Source organism: Triturus cristatus, chromosome 6, assembly GCF_964204655.1.
Source record: "Triturus cristatus chromosome 6, aTriCri1.1, whole genome shotgun sequence".
NCBI lineage: Eukaryota > Metazoa > Chordata > Amphibia > Caudata > Salamandridae > Triturus > Triturus cristatus.
The window spans coordinates 1,399,828,262-1,399,844,646 of record NC_140589.1 but is presented as its reverse complement, the minus strand read 5'-3'; the positions used below and the strand labels follow the sequence as shown (position 1 = coordinate 1,399,844,646).

At 44.4% G+C, this 16,385-nt stretch overlaps 1 protein-coding gene across 4 annotated transcripts in view; it reads right to left on the bottom strand.

Moving 5' to 3' along the window:
* ARFGEF3 (ARFGEF family member 3) overlaps positions 1-11,888 on the bottom strand; it is a 515,806-nt gene extending 503,918 nt beyond the window's left edge. For 3 of the 4 annotated variants that reach the window (XM_085612422.1, XM_085612423.1, XM_085612424.1), the window contains exon 1: positions 11,614-11,888. In XM_085612422.1, the coding sequence (XP_085468548.1) occupies positions 11,614-11,725 (112 nt within the window). In that variant the 5' untranslated portion in view covers positions 11,726-11,888. The remainder of the gene's footprint in view (positions 1-11,613) is intronic. The other variant, XM_085612425.1, reaches the window with a different exon arrangement.
* Between the last annotated feature and the right edge of the window lie 4,497 nt (positions 11,889-16,385).

Genomic DNA, 16,385 nt, shown 5'->3' with positions numbered 1-16,385 from the left:
ATGTATGTTGCCTTCCAGTTCTCCAATTTGTTATGCACATGCATCCCAGTGCATGTTGAACAGTTCTGGAGCACCAACGAATGTGCATCAGTGTGTGTGCAATGACGACTGCTGATATATCAATGTTCCCAAATTGTGGTATAAAGATTGCATAGTATCATTAGGTCACTCAAGTGTGCTTGGCAGGAAACGTTCACCGCTGTGCAGGAGTCACAGCTTTGGTGCAACTCACTTTAGGCACAGTTAAGGCAGTGTTTTCAGCCCCCAAGATGGTCAACACCTTCACAGGGAGACTTGGAATGAAAGTGTGCAGTTCAGTGTGAACACAGATGTCTGTGGCCTAATAGGGGGCAGTGCCATACTTTGGCAGGCGGGATCCACGGGCCACAGTACTACGTACAAAGTGTCACCTGTCTTTAGCTCCTGCTGCTGGAGCAATAAATCCCCAATTGAGTCTAGGCAAGGTCTCACAAAGGATAACACACACTAGAATAATGTACACGGTTTGGTCGGTTGGACACTAAGACAGCTCTCTGGCTTCCCCAGCAGACTCCTCTTCTTCACCGTCAGAGGATAGTTGTAGCGACCAGCCAGTCCTGGACCTTCATGATGTTCCGGACACGATCCCATAACGGTCTTCAGATTAAAATCATTGCAGTAGGCTGCAATGAGTTCCAAGATGTATTTAACAATGAACTGTTCAGCAGCATTAAGGGTCACTTCTCAAATGCTGTAACCAATGCAGTTATAACAATATACATAGACAGAGTGCCCTCCCACCCCACCCACCTCAGACACACTACTGAAGCGCGGGGCATTATGGAATCACTACAGTTTGTCTAACCTTTTTTCTGTGACTGTTCTGCTGAAGGGAAAATCCACCAAAGGATGGGGTGGACTGACTCATCCTATTGCCTTTGGCAGCCACTGACGACATAAAGCAGGGTCTGAGCTATCTTAGACATCTTGATTGCGCAAGAGTTAATCTCTCCATGCCATACACAATATTTCCATTCTTTGCCTAAGCAGCAATCAAAAAGCTCCATCACTGTAACCACACCCTTAAATCAACAAAGTAAATTCGGTGTATAGTTTAATATGTAGGCTGAAGCCAGACCTAAAAAAGACAGTGTTGAGATAAACTCATAGTTGCTGTACAAATTGTTATCATACACGTCTCTCGCCCCCCAACAATGTTAGGTGACCACCAGAGATTAGATGAGGATAAAATTAGGGAGTTTCTCTGTAGTTCACATATGTAAAGTTATTGGACTGAGTAGCCCATGCCGTATACAGGGGCTTATTAACTAAGCACCAGAAATCTAGCAAAAGGCACAGTAGACTAAATCAAAACATAGTGAGATAGCCAGGGCTGGACTAGTCATTCTGCCACACTGGCATCTTAAAGTTGACTGAACGTAGGTAAGGCTACCTGCAGAGTTCAATGGGCTTACATGACCCAAACATGAACACTCCCACACCCCATTCTCAGAATTCTCAAAATACACTGATTCATGTACGAGCTGATCATCCACTCCAGGTTTTTTTCGTTACAATCTGGAATTTGTAGTCCTATTTTAACTAATATAAAATTAGGACCTGAAGAATTAAAAGAAAATTCCAGGGCTAGATGGCCTACTCATGAATGACGTGGGAAACTTGAGAGCTAATTCTAACTGTTGTCTCCTGCAGTAGTGGCCAGTGTGATCATTTCTGCCAGTAGCCAGTGCTGATTTTGGTTTCCAATCCAACACTTAAGATAGCTCTGTAAATGTTAAGAACCTAAGGGCTACATATATCAAAAATCCATTTTGCATTCCTTAAATAGCGATTTAAGGAACGCAAAATGGTATGTAAGAAAACAGTGATTACCTAATAGCGATTCCTAAAGATTCGCAATCTCAAAAAGTTAATCGCTATTAGGTAATACTACTCCATTGGTTCATTTGGGACCAAAGGCTAGGGTGACCATTCGTCCCGGTTTTCCCCGGACAGTCCCAGTTTTCGGTGGACTGTCCTGGTGTCCCGACACATTTCTTTATTTTGAATAAATGTCCCGGTTTTTGGGACAATGGTCAGGCAATTGCAATTGTGAATAATATTGGAAGGTATGCTCTCCTTACACGGACGCTTCAGAAGAATGACAAAAATAAGCAATTTATTCTGTTTCTGTCTGGCAGCACAAGAGCAGTTCGACCGCATGCTCCCAGCAGAGGGGAGACAGGGTGGAAAGAAGGGCAGGGGGCAATGGGGGGAGGTTATGTTAAGTAAATGCAGCCTTGTAAATGTATGCGCCTACATATGTGTGTGTGTGTGTGTCCATACTTTAAAAGCCTACACACACATATACACACATATATTTAGAAGGCTACGCAAAAAACTGGAACAGGCCAGATATAGAAGTAAGACTAAAAGCTTTAGTCCTATTTTTATTTCTGGCACCTCTCGGTTTTTGGTGCTCAAAATCTGGTCATGCTACCAAAGGCCCATAGGTACAAATTGTTTTTCACTACCTAATTTGCGATTACCTAATTGGTAATTGCTAATTAGGTAATGTAATACCAAGGGTGCCCAAGGGACTAAGACCCTGCTAAAGCACCCAAAAAAAACATAAAAACATTTGCACATGTAATGCGTATCCATGCCCTACATGGCACTTTGAAAAATGCATTTTTGTGCATTTATTAAAATTTGCACATGGTTGTCATCGACTTGGAGTTTATGGTAATAGCATTTTCCTAAATACACAGTTTGCCTTTAGAAAATGCTTGGTACATGTGCTAAGGGAATCGCTAATTGAGATTCCCTATTTTTAGTCGCAATTTTAGGTAATCACAATTTTTGCGATTACCTACAATTGCGACTACAAAGCCTTCCATACATCTTGAAAAGCTATTTTGCATTCGCAAACGGCCGAAATTACCAATTAACACCTTTTAGCAAATGCAAAATTGTTTGATAAGTGTGCACCTCAGTGACGAACTACGGAACAGCAAACAGGCAAAAACAATACAATTGTGGCTTCCATGATTACCATGACAACTGTGACATTCGCGTCACCCAAGGAACTCATCACTTGCCAGAGGCCACGGTGATCGCCTTGTGCAGCAGTGGCGGAAGTGACTCATTCCAACCTGCCTGTCTGATCAACGAGATGCGTGGTGCTGAAGACAGCAGAGGCTTTTTCACAGGAAGTGCGTCAGAAGTGGCCCCATAAAGCCCAAGTTTAGTCCTCAAACATGGCTGCATGAGGGGGAGATTGGGAACAGGAGGTGTACATCGTAAAGCAAGACAGCGTCCTCAAGCACCCCCAACTCCCCACCTTCTCCTAAACGCTAGAGCTGCTCCAAAGGCCTTAATCACCTGTTCTCAAAGAAGAGATCTCACACCAGCCCCCCCACTCAACCCACACTTGCTGAGGAGGAGGACGCTGAAATTGAATGGAAACCCCTTGTGTATCCTGCACTTGCAGCTATAGCATTATCTGATATTTGCAAAATTAGGCCATCCCTCATATCTCACATGAAAAAGCTTTTCATCCTCAAGCCTACAATTTCCGCTGCATATTAATTGATCTCACTCCCAGCCTACATTGCGCCCCTTGCAATCTGTCGGGAATGCATTTCAGTCATTGTCACGTTTAACTATTGTTCCTACTACAAAAGTCAATCATGTATCTGTGCTTCCACCAGATCGAGTATACTGCTCTTCCGGGTTTACCCCTCTCGCGGTGTTAACAGCTAAGAAGGCCCTGTGAACTCAGCGCCAGCCATTGCCATTGGCTATGCCACACAGGTCAAAAGTTTTGAATTCTGGCAGGGCCAACTCAGCCTTCCATCCTGTGGGTATGTTAGTTTATCCTTTTGTACCATTAACATTCATCCAAAGCATATCTTGGCACTGACAGAAAATCAAAGGCTCACAAAGCAGAAAACAAATGACCAGGCTAGAAGAACTATTAACAGCAACAAATGTAGAACCAATTATTCACAGCCTTCCTGTACTTCAGTAAATTTGACTTGGATTAATGTAAGTAGAAGAGAATTCCATGTTGGGGCAGCACCACTAAGAAGGCCCCACCACCCACAGACTTCACATGGAATTTAGAGACCTCAAGAAGATGTGGGTCCCTGGTTCTCACAGGACAACAGGTGTGGTACCACTTGAAAAAAAAGCAGACAGGTCTGCTACTGCATACAGCCAGGGACAGCTCCTCCACTAGGGCGGAGGAGCAGTGCGAGAAAGCCAAAACATAAAATGGTAATAATAACTTTCAGTTATTATCACTTTATGTTTGCTTTGCGCATTGCGGGTGAGCAGGGCGGCTCTGCTCTCCGAGCAGGGCAGTGGAGGAGTGGTTTGTCCACTCCTGAGTGCGCAAAGACAGTTTGGTCGGCCATCTCGGGCCGCCCAAACCCGCCGTGCGAACTCTGCCCTTCTCTATACAGCCTGCATTGCTGCCTGCATGGAGAACATGGCCACTCCCCTATCCCCTGGCTGGGCGCCATCCCGACCAATGACAACGCTGCACTGCATTGTAGTGATTGGCTAACAGGAGGGAGCCTGGATGCCTGCTTCCTCTTCCTGTCGGAGACAGGGGAGCAGGAGCAGAGAACACATGGGACCTGGCGAAAGGTAGGTTTAAATAAATTTTGGGGTGATTATTGACCCCCACCGTGCGACCCCACCTCCCTCCGTGCCAGGCCCCCCCCCCCCCACCTGAGACCTATGGCGACCGCTACCGCATACAGCTCTGTGCACTAGACAAAGGGACTTTTGCACAATCCAATCCAGGCAACCAGTGTAAGGAGGCTAGGGCAGAAGAAATATGATCTCTTTGGCTCAGTTATAGCCTTTCACCACAGTTGTTCATCAATGTGAGCTTGCACATAGCCCATTGGGACAAATCAAGGAAGACGGAGTTGCTTCGATCACACTCACTGAAATTAAGGTTTTTTGCACTTTACGAAGAAATAACAACAGAAAGAAAATGCTTCAAGTACACAGTTGGAAAAAAAGGAACTAACCACTGCATTGAATTGACCAGCTGGAAAAAAAGGAACTAACCACTGCATTGAATTGACCAATCAAAGAAAGTGAAGAGTCAAATTAGGCACTAAGGTTTTTTGTTTTTTTTAACACACAAAACAGGCACTGGCTTTTGCTCAATAAGGAGGACCAGAAAGACAGAGCTTTTTGTTTATCTGAGCTGTCGGTAGAGCATGATAGACATCAGTGAAGGCCAATCAGAATTCATTATACATTCCAGGGAAGTAAACACTGCCGTTGTTGACAGGATGCTGCTTCTGAAGTCTATCGGCGCCTTTAATTTATCAGCTGTTGAAAGCCCTGCCATAGATAGTGCAGATATAATCTTGATCTCATAATCCATCATTTTGATAGCAGGGAAGGGCAACTATTTGCAAAGCTTTTATTATAATTCTTTAGTCCAAGCAGCATGGAGTTTGCTGAGTCACAATAATTAATATTTAGTCGATTTGTCTTTTTCCCTTGAGTTCCAATCAGCAGTTATTGATCTAAACCTCTTGAAAAATAAACGACATTCTGACAGATCAGCTACCAGTGTATACGAAGCACCACAGGCTTGTGGGATGAACAAACACAAATTATGTGGTTCAACTGAACTGATTTTTAACATTCCCTAGCCTCCTAATAAACAGCTCCACAATGTACTGCAGGCTAAAACCCTCTAACTTTCTCTCCTGATCACTCCTTAATCCATGATCAATTAACCAGAATAGTGTTAGCATCCATGATATGATACCCAATATATAGCTATGAGCTACTATTAGCGACAGAAAATGTCTAAGCCATGATGCCCCACCCATGTCACACCCCGCTGGATGGAAGATGCTCAAAAAAAATAATCCAGCCAAAAAGACTGCTGGTGGTCTAGTCGTGGTCTACAGCAGCTCTTCAACCAGATTGAGATTACAGCCCTAGAATAGGAATTCATATTTGCCCAAAGCTCCACATCGCTAACCGAGACGTGCATTTCTCTGCATGATCCCTTTTCTAGACTGCTCTGCTGAGACTACATTTCAGCAGCTAAACCTTTGCTTATGCTCAGATTCTAACACCCGTTTTATTATTACAAACCAACGTCCTACCATCTGACCTTAAATCAATTAATTAACTAGAACCGGCCTCTGGTTCTACCCGGTTAAACTATCTCCTAATGCAATATTTGCCTGTCCTAACAGCATCTCGTAACTAAGACGTGGCCTGTCTGACCATTAACCTCTGTACCCCAGCACTGAAAGCTAGTCTCTCCAGTAGCTACCGAAAAAGCATCAGAACATGGACGGACCTAGGTATATCCTCCTTATGCCCAACACTACTTTGCTCCATAATCACCAGTTTGGCAACCCAGGCTCCACCCATCAAGATTTGAACTGTTTGAAACAAAATTAAACTACTCAAATCCATCTCAGCAAATCAGCCGTCGAGGAAATTTGGCTGGATGACAAAGTAAAGCCGTAAAATCCAACAGCAGGATCTTGGAAAGGCTCTGGAAGAAATGTCATTGCTATAATGAAAAATCAGCACTCCAGTGTAATTCTATAATATATGCGCCAACAATCAACACTGCAAGAATATCCCACTAGTCGCACCAATTTGCGGTAGCGTCTTGATCATCTAGGAAACTACATCAATTCATCTACGAGTTCCTGAACCCAGAATTCATTTACCCTTAAGTGGCCCACTCATGAACTATGTGAAGCAGGATCCTTTCACTTCATCAAAAGAGAAAAAGACATTGAAAAATACCTTAAAAAGAAAAAAGGAGGCAATCTCGCCTCCACCACCCACTCTTTCACTTACTCCAAAACCTATTCATGGCCTAAAGCTCTTTAAACCCTCTACCACCCGAATACCTCATCCACATCATAAACGTCTGTGGCTCACTCGGATCACTAACAGACCCATGGCTGACATATATATTCAAGGACACCCTCCTTAAACAAACGTTCTGCTGCCATCCCAACCAGAGGTAACAACCTACTAATATCGAGCTGTCCATTTCTAGGTAATCTCATTGAAAAGTCTGGGTTCAATCAAATTTCAGCATTCGGTGAAGGTTATAACCTGCTCTCGGAATATCAAAAATAATTCTGTCCTGGCTTTGGCAATGAAGCAGAACGGATAGATATTTGGGGTGATATACAAAATAGCACTGACTCAAATGAAGCAGTGGCACTCCCACTCCTCCACCTCTCATAGATCAGCGTCACCACCCTAAACGCCTTCACAGACACAGAAACATAGAAATGTAAGAACTGACCAGAAATGGGTTACCTCCTATCTTGTTGACAGATAACTCATCATCTCACTACTTCCCTTCAATTCCCCAGTTGTTGCACCACAAAGTTCAACCACAGCTCCCCTCCTGTTCAAGGCCTATCTCGTTCCATTACCTGACGTCATAACCTCGAGCTACCATCACTTTATTATTGCCCCATTCTTTTTATGCTAATGGGTATAACTTGCAGCATCACTCTTAATTCTTCAGAAACTACAGAGGATCCAGAATGCAGATGCCAGACAGCTCCTCCAGCTACCTGTGTGCATCCATGTCACAGCTGGCATCACATCCCTTCACTGCCTGCAGGTAGCTAGACGGATCACATTTAAAGCAAGGTGCGTTGTTCTTCAAGTAATCTATGCAACTGGGCAAATCTTACTTCAATGAAAACTCCAAACCCATCATCACACAACTCTACTGCACTCCAGTCTGAACATGCTCCTAATCAGGACACCCTTTAAAAAGTCCCACACAGGTGGAAGCTCCTTTTCCGCCCGACAGCTGAACTTTCCAACTATTCCCAGCACAAATAACAATAATTGATAATCACCTAAAACTTCAAAAAGCACTTAAAATAAGACTCTTAATATCACTATAATCACACGATGTAGATTTTATATATATATATATATATATTTATATTTATATATGTATACACACACACACACATTGGTAAGTAGGTATGCACAAATCTGTCAATTCTTCTCATACTTTCCAGAACATCTCACCCTCATGCACAGCAATGTTCGCCGTAGTAAGTTTGAAGCATGACTTTGAACCTCAGGCATGTCACACATCTCTCACATACAACATTTTATATTGAATACCTTTCCACCCACATATCCCACAAGAGCACCAAGGAAACCAACTTTTATTTGAAGCACTGTAACTTGTTTTGCGGTTGGTCGCCACTTGGATGAGGGTTGAGAATGTGATCTGAACACAGTGTGCGGATAGAGGCCCTAATCAATGCTGTCTAGGACCACACACACAGCCGCGTAATTAGTCTGTTGTGGAAGGAAAATCTGTCAATGAAGATTATGAGTTACTTTACTGTTGCTTATAAAGTGCCTACTCTGCCATTGGTATAGTCTCAAAGTGCTACATATCAGATGGTCCAGTAGCAGTCTTCAGATCTACTCAGCTCCTCGTGTGGTTCTCCTGTGCTGTCATTTAGAGTATAATGGCCAAGTTAAAATTTTGCACAATCTGAATTGCTACCCCATCCTGTTCACAAGCTCTTTTCAAATGTTTGGCAGCATTATCTCACAAGCAGTAATACCTGATGTGAGGTACAAGAATGCATTTGGTAAATCCACCAGGTTTAAGGGGCACCAGGACCACCTATAAACTGCAGGTTTAGCCCATGAAAACGTTGCCGCCAAAGGCAGACGGTAAACAAGTTCCAGCCTCTTATGCATCCAACAAGAATTCCCAAGTTCACAAAAATGAGCATGTGGCGAGCAGAAAATACCAGGACAACAGCTGCAGTGCATGGAAAGGTGACGTCTTACAATCTGTACCTATGACTCTGGTCGGCCATGGATTAGGAATGTGCACTCCAACACAAATAATGTTAGAATCAATGCATGGCAGGCCTATGAACTGGCACCTTTCCATGATGATGATAAAAGCAGATTAGTGTTCGGGCACTTGTGAGATTTGCAACAATATATATGGTAAGACATATGCAATATTTATTCATGCTTCAAAGCATGGACATTATTTATATATTTTTAATGGACGTTCGATCAAACTTTTTGGCATGGCTTGAGGGAAAATTTACCTTTTGGCTCTGATTACAAGTGTTCTGAAATGGACTGTGCTAAATAAAACATGAGGGGGTAAGGTGCTGTAATTATGTCCTATTCCGAGTTGGAACTCAGTAAACAGGGAATAACATGCTAAATTTGGTGCTTATGTTGCACATACTCCAGAAGTATGGGTATTTCTTAGGCATTTCCCTCAGAACATATAAGGACGAGTTTCCACTCATATCAGAATTTCTCAGCCCATTTGTAATTGAGTAAACACATCTGTTCTTTTTGCATTTGTTGCCCTAAGTGGGAAGGGTATGCCCAGATGTGGGTCCCGTGCTCGCTACACCACCAGATTCAAGCTAGCCTGGCTGATGAGGGGTGTTACCTCGAAACCGGTCCCAGGATGCTTGTTTCTGGTCCAGGAAAGACCTGGCCTGGCAGTTCGGGCTGGACTGTTCCCATGGGGAACAGGTTCAAGACTGATCTGCATATGACTGGGTCTAAACTGGAATGGCGTGGCGTGCAAAAAGAGACTATAGATTTAACCCAGGTCTGTGGCTGGGGATGAATGTTTGATTGATGTAGCATTCCGTCCATCATCTGTTCTTTTTGCAATTGAGGCTGAAGTGACATTAATGTTCCTACTGATTGCAGTAATGTTATTAAGACACTGGACTATTCGTCACAGAATTAGCCCTCCGTTGTAAATAAGGAGGTGCTTCAGGCAAGGTTTGTCAAAGCATGTGATAATATGACTTCACAATGATTTTCAATTCCCAGCTATGTGAACTGGGGGACAGGAAGCGGAAAGGAGATGGTGGACTCCACAGATCTAGATGAGCTAAGGCTCGGGCCAAGTTTTCAAAGCAGTCTGGGCTCCCTGCCAGACCACTCGACATGGAAAGCTGAGGAGTATGGACCGAATGTGCGTCACAGATAATGGGCTACAATGACTCTCGGGGGTGGTTTCACTCGCTCGCTACGCCACCGACATTGTGGCTGCTCAAGACTTTGGGCTGCTTGCATCTTCTATGGTTGTGGGGGGTGCAAAGCATGGGGGCAACGAATAGGGGCATAGAATGTGATGTTCCAAAACAGCCTCAGGTTGTTCCAAGCAAATCAATTTAGGATAGATACATATAGAAAGTTCATGTATTTCAAAAAGAATTTGTTTGAGGCACCTGTTTTGTTGAGGGCATACAATCCACCCCAATTGTCCTATTGGACTAGTAGACACTAATACGCTGGTAGCCATTTTGGCTTTAAAAGAAAGTTAAAAAAAAAAAATCAGCTGTTGATGTTTGCAAAATGAACACATGGAAAAAAATCTTTACTTATGAAAATTAAAAACATGGCAAATACTTTACTCATTATTAGTAAAGCTAGATGTACAAGTCTCATCGTCTAGGTTACAAATTTTCTTTAAATGTAAGACAACATTTAAGCACTAACTACTCAAATAACGAAAGAACAGAGCAATGCAATGCAGAATACAATAATAGTGCAACAACATAGCGTGCACATCCGCTGCCTGTCCTGCCTCTGGAGGGAAGCATGGCTTGCAATGAGCAGCGGTGTCTGCAGCCAGGGCTGTCTTCGCCTGTACCGCGTGAACTCATCCGAACAGATGGATGATGCTAAATGTCAGCTATCATGAAGGCACCCTGCTGGGCGCTGGCAGCGGGCCAGGATACGATGCCCTGTGACTAGTGTTGGCCTGCAGCGGCCTGGAGCACCCCGGGCAGTGACCAGTGCATGTGTGAAGTCCCCTGCTGTGAAGCACGCCTCTGCTGAATTCACAACACGGGCTGTAATGAGTGTTTCTATTATAGCCCATTGAAGGGTGTCTTTACAACATTCGGATGGGGGAGTGAGGGGTCACTGCCTCGGAGGTCCCTGTTGGATACCTGGATGTGCGAAAGCTTCCTGGCTCAGGTCGGGTGTCTGACTGTGAGAGGTGGTGGTCTGTCTGGATGCAGGGGTCGTGTGCCGCCCTGGCAGTTAAATGAGCCTGGCAGTGAAATGAGTGCCTGTGAGAGGCGCTATGCCTGGTTGGGATGGGGCGCTGTGTCTGGCTGAGAAGAGAACTGTGTCTGGTTGTGCAGGGATGTGAGTGGTTGGGAAGAAGGGCTTTACGTGGCTGGGAAGAGGCGCTGTGTCTGGCTGAGAAGAGTACTGTGCCTGGCTGAAAAGAGTAGAGTCTGGCTGTGCACGGATGTGCGTGGTTGGGAAGAGGCGTTGTGTCTGGCTAAGAAGAGTACTGAGTCTGGCTGTGCACGGATGTGCGTGCTTGGGAAGAAGTGGTTGTGAAGAGGCGCTGGGACGCTGCTCCAGTCTGGTGGGAAGAGTGCTGGATGGATGTGGGGATGTCTGTCTTCCTGTTCAGGTGTGTGTTGTGATTCCACTGGAGCTGCCCACGGCTGTGATTGGAAATATAGAAGCGGCTGCGCGCCGGGCTCAGGTGCCAGGCTGTGGATTTCGCCGTGCGCCCCCGCAGGTGCCTCGGTGCCCACCGCTCGCTCTCACCTATGGCAGAGCCGCAGCAGTCCTTGATGGCTTTGTGCTTGCTTCCGGATGCCTCCTTCTGCAGCCTCCTCAGCGTCTCTTCCATCTTGTCGGTCCGGGGGTGCTCCTCCATGCGCGCGGGGTTCAGGAGGCTGCGGGTCCCTAGGCAGCCGCTGCCATCACGCACCGCCACCTTCTACTGATGAATCACGCTGAGCGGGCCCGGGGAGGAGGCGCTGCTCCCATGCCCGCCTCCGCTCGCGTCCCGGCTCGGTGACAGCAGCGCGGGCGGGGACTCCCAGTATTATGATCGGAGCCTGTCATCCAGGGGGGCGGTGCGCCGTGCAGCCGGAGCGGGATCCGGTGGGCCGGGCGGCGGCGGGGCGCCTCATTGGCTCCGGGCAGGCCTGTGACTGGAGCAAGCGCCAGGAGAGGAGGAACGGAGGCCGCACCTGCCCGGGGCAGCAGCCGGGGGCGAAGAGGGCAGAGGCACACGGGAGTGCCCGTCCTCCAGCCGCGCCTTCCCCCAGCTGACAACCCTAGCGTTTGACACCTGAGCGTGTTTCCGTATTCTGTCCCTCTGAGGATGAGGGACTACTATACAGAGCCACACACGTTTTTTAAAAGTCCATCCGCATACTGTGTTTATTTTGTGTGCGATCGTTCATCGTAGCATGATAAACCATATGGAACGCGTTGCGTAATATAAACATTGTAACAGCAAAGATGACTTGGTGAAAACAACAGTCCTTGACATAGATTAATATTCGAGTGAGATTGCACAGAAATCACCCGGACAGCCATTAGAGAGAAGAACAACTCTTTGTTAGGACAGGTCTGACTCTGAAGCTAGTTTTCAACATATTTTACAATTCGAATTGGTAACACTGCCTCGCTAACATTCATGCCAACAGGCTCCATTAAGACAGGGCATTTCCGATCTTTAGAGCCTAATGGCTTTGATTTAGTCCCTCTCACCTGAAATTGCCCCCTTTTCAATATTAAATGAAGAATATAAATCCACCAATTTTTTTTTAAATCTCCCTCTTTCTGCATTCTAGACTTTGGCAGCTGTGCACTAATACTCAACATCTTCCTACTCCCAGGGACATCTTAAGGATTTTGCGGGCCCTAGCAGTAGAATTCCAGCAAATGGAAAATTTACCTGAATCAGAGGCAACCCTCACAACTCGGACTTCAAATGAATGGCAGACCAGATTTATTCAACAAGATCGGTCTTCGAAGCATGGGGCGTAACTGTAACGCATCCCAAACGCCCAAAATACCCGTACCCATTATTACATAACACAGAGGTTTTATTAACAACAGAAAATGCTATAGTAATGGGACCAAAATCGCTCCTGAGGGGTGCTAGAAATACTACACCTCAAGTACATCAATACCTGGTTAAAAGCCGGAAAGAACGTAGTCTAAGCTCATCACGACCAAAACAACAGATAGAAGAAATTCAAGACTGGTCATGGGTGCCCCAGTTCCTGAGCCAACAACGACCCTGATGAAAGCAAGGGTCCTCAAAGGGAACGCTCCATAGGGACTCATCCAAGCTCACACAAGGAAGACGGTATTAGAATCTGTTCCTGGAACACCCATGGTTTTAGAGAAATGGGCCAAGACCAGGAGACTTTATCCCTCTAACAAAGATTCAATATAATTTTACTACAATAAACATGGAACCTGACATCAAAATCCATTATAGGCTACAAAGAACATCATGTCTCGGCAGAAAAAAATGTCCAAAAATGGGCATCCAAAGGGGGTGCTGTCAATATTTACCACAGTAAAATTGGACTAGAAATCGGAAGAACTAGACGCTGGAGAAAATTGGCTGCAAGTTTTGAAATTGGAGTGGAAACGTTCCACATATACAAAGCCCTGGCAGTTACTGATTATAAATGTATACATCCACCCCGATAAAAAGCGAAAGATTTAAAGACTGTCTTGTCTGACAAGTTGATAAAGGTACTGTAAATCACTCATCAAAATTTCGAGATGACATTCTGAGGGGATTTTAATACCAACTTAACAAGGAGTAATCGGAATAAGAGAAAGCGTCAAAGTGAGCCCGAGGCCAATGACCTAAGACAAGAATTGGGAACCCTGGGTTTAACTATCCTGAATGGAAACACAAAGGGGGATCAACCAGCTGGAATTACATTTTTGAGCGGTAAAAAACAATCAACCGTAGATTACACATTTGTCAGTAAGGAACTACTCCACTCAGTTGATTCATTCCACATCAGCCCCCGCCCGGAAAGTGACCATCTCCCGCAAGATTTGGCACTACGTGTCAATTTGTTTCAGAAAAGAAACGCAACAGTCTTAACCAAAATGCCAGTAACATACAATCGAAGGAAACTGAAGTGGCGCAGAACAAATACTAAACAAATCGTGGATGCTGTTCATGAATACGTAAAAAACACTGGGTCGCAGAACAAGACTGGGATAATTTAGGAAAGATCTTGTTAAATAAATTTCCAGCAAACCCAGTATGCCAAAGGAATCAAGGAACAAGGAACAAACCATGGTATAATATGCAGCTGCGTGACCAGAAAAGAACGATTGCAAGAGAGGTCAGAATCAAGGCTGTAGCAGCAAGAAAGGGAACAACCACGGAGAACAGTGAAATTATAAAAAACGAAGAAGAAATACAAGGATAAATGTAGGGAGGCAAAAAAGGAGCCCATGGAATACCACTGGGAGAAATTACTCTGGGCCAGCAAACTGCCAAATAGCAGTGCATTTTGGGGATTAATAAACAACTTAACAAAGGGAATAAGACCACATCAACATGCAGGTATGATCGAAGTAATATGGACACAACATATCCACAAATTGTATAACAATACCCAAAATTATAAAAACATGAAGGTGATAATTGATTTGGAAGCACCACAAGAAGAAAGGTCTAGTGCAAAAACCTTCAGTTCCCCCCTTAAGGAAAGTGTGCAATTGGAAGGAGATTTACAAGAACTTAACTCCTGCATCTCAAATACATTAACCAATACTAAACAACTAAAAGGAGTAATAAAAAAACTAAAAACGGAAGGAGCAGCAGGGCCAAATGGCCTCCCAAATGCCCTATTTAAGCAAGCACCCGACTTCTGGGCCGACTACCTCACGCCACTTTCTAACCACCTTTATTGCCAAAACAAGACACCAAATTCCTGGAGAGGGAACATATTTCACCCAATCGATAAAAAATGGAAGTCGCACTCAGCCAGAAAATTACAGGCTCATTGCCTTGATCGACATAGAGGCAAAACTTTTTGCATCCTGCATCTTATTACAACTTCAAGCATGGATGGAGGAAAAGAGCAATATCCCGAAATTTCAAACAGGTTTTAGACATGGGATGGGTACAATCACGAACTTGGCAGCTTTGATAATTTTAACAGAAAGAGCCATAAGCAAAAATTCTGGACTATTTGCATGCTTCATTGATTTAAAATCCGCCTTCGACAGAGTCTCACGAGATCGACTCTGGGAAAAACTGAAAGCATGGGGATTACCACGAAAAATAATCGATGCCATTGTAGCCTTACGCAGCGAAACTTGGGCCAGGGTGAAGCTTGGAGATGGCAGTAGAGTGTCATCCAAGATAAACACAAATAACGGGCTGAAATAGGGCTGCGTTGTGGCACCGAGCCTATTTAATTTGTACCTCGCTGACCTAAACATCTATGTGTCAAAAGTAAACGGTCATCCACCTAAATTGACAAATGAGCCAATACAGTATCTGCAATATGCAGATGATATAGTGGTTCTGAGCCAAACTCCAATCGGTTTGCAAAGAGTCATCAATACCCTGATAAACTATTTTGACCAACAAGGGTTGGAATTAAATAAGACAAAAACAAAGGTGGTGCGTTTAGTGGACAACAGGCCTAGTAAATTTAAATGGCACGCAAAGGGCGAACAAATAGAGGAGATCGGCTCATATAAATATCTGGGCATTGGGCTGGGATGATGTATGTCTTTTACGGATCAAAAAAGAGTAATAAGCAAAAGCCCAATCATTAATTTTTGCATACAAACTGCTGCAAAAGAAACTGAACTGCCCCTCCTATAGTCACCTGCTGAAAGGAATGGCAGCCCAAATATTACCTACTCTGGCATAAGGCTTAGAAATATGGCATGGCCGGGAAATTGAAATTTTAAATGAGCTCCAGACTAAGGCGTATAAAGCAGATTTTAGCCTTCCTAAAGCCGTGTCTCCTGCACAGATCCGTTTGGAATTCGGACTCCGGAACCAGAAATACCAGAGAAAGAACACCTTCATGAAACTGTGTTGTAAATTCTGTTCCTCGTAAACTGGATCCTTGAACAGTTTATGCTGGGCAGAAATAAAGGCCCAGTTTGATTGGAAATCATCAAACACATGGGGTGAATACTTGAGAAAAGCTTTGGCGGAACTAGAAATTCAAGATGTATGGGACAGCATGGTGGGTAGGGTAGCTTTTAATAGAGTGTGTAGTGATATTGTGAAGAAACTGTCCATCCTGGAAGAGAAAAAAACATTGGTCAAACGACAACACTCCTGGACGGTAAAAAATTCTTATTCACAACTTAAACCTCAAGCTTATTTAGCAGCACATTTCCGATTAGAGTTAAAAAAGAGGTTTATTCTGTATCGCTTAGGAGCACATGATTCAAAGGACCTGTTACCAACTTGGAAAGGTAAACATCAAAATGCAAACTGTCGCTTATGTGGATACCACAACGAATTCATAAGCCACTTGATGTGCGTGTGCCCAACAGTTAAAGACTCAAGA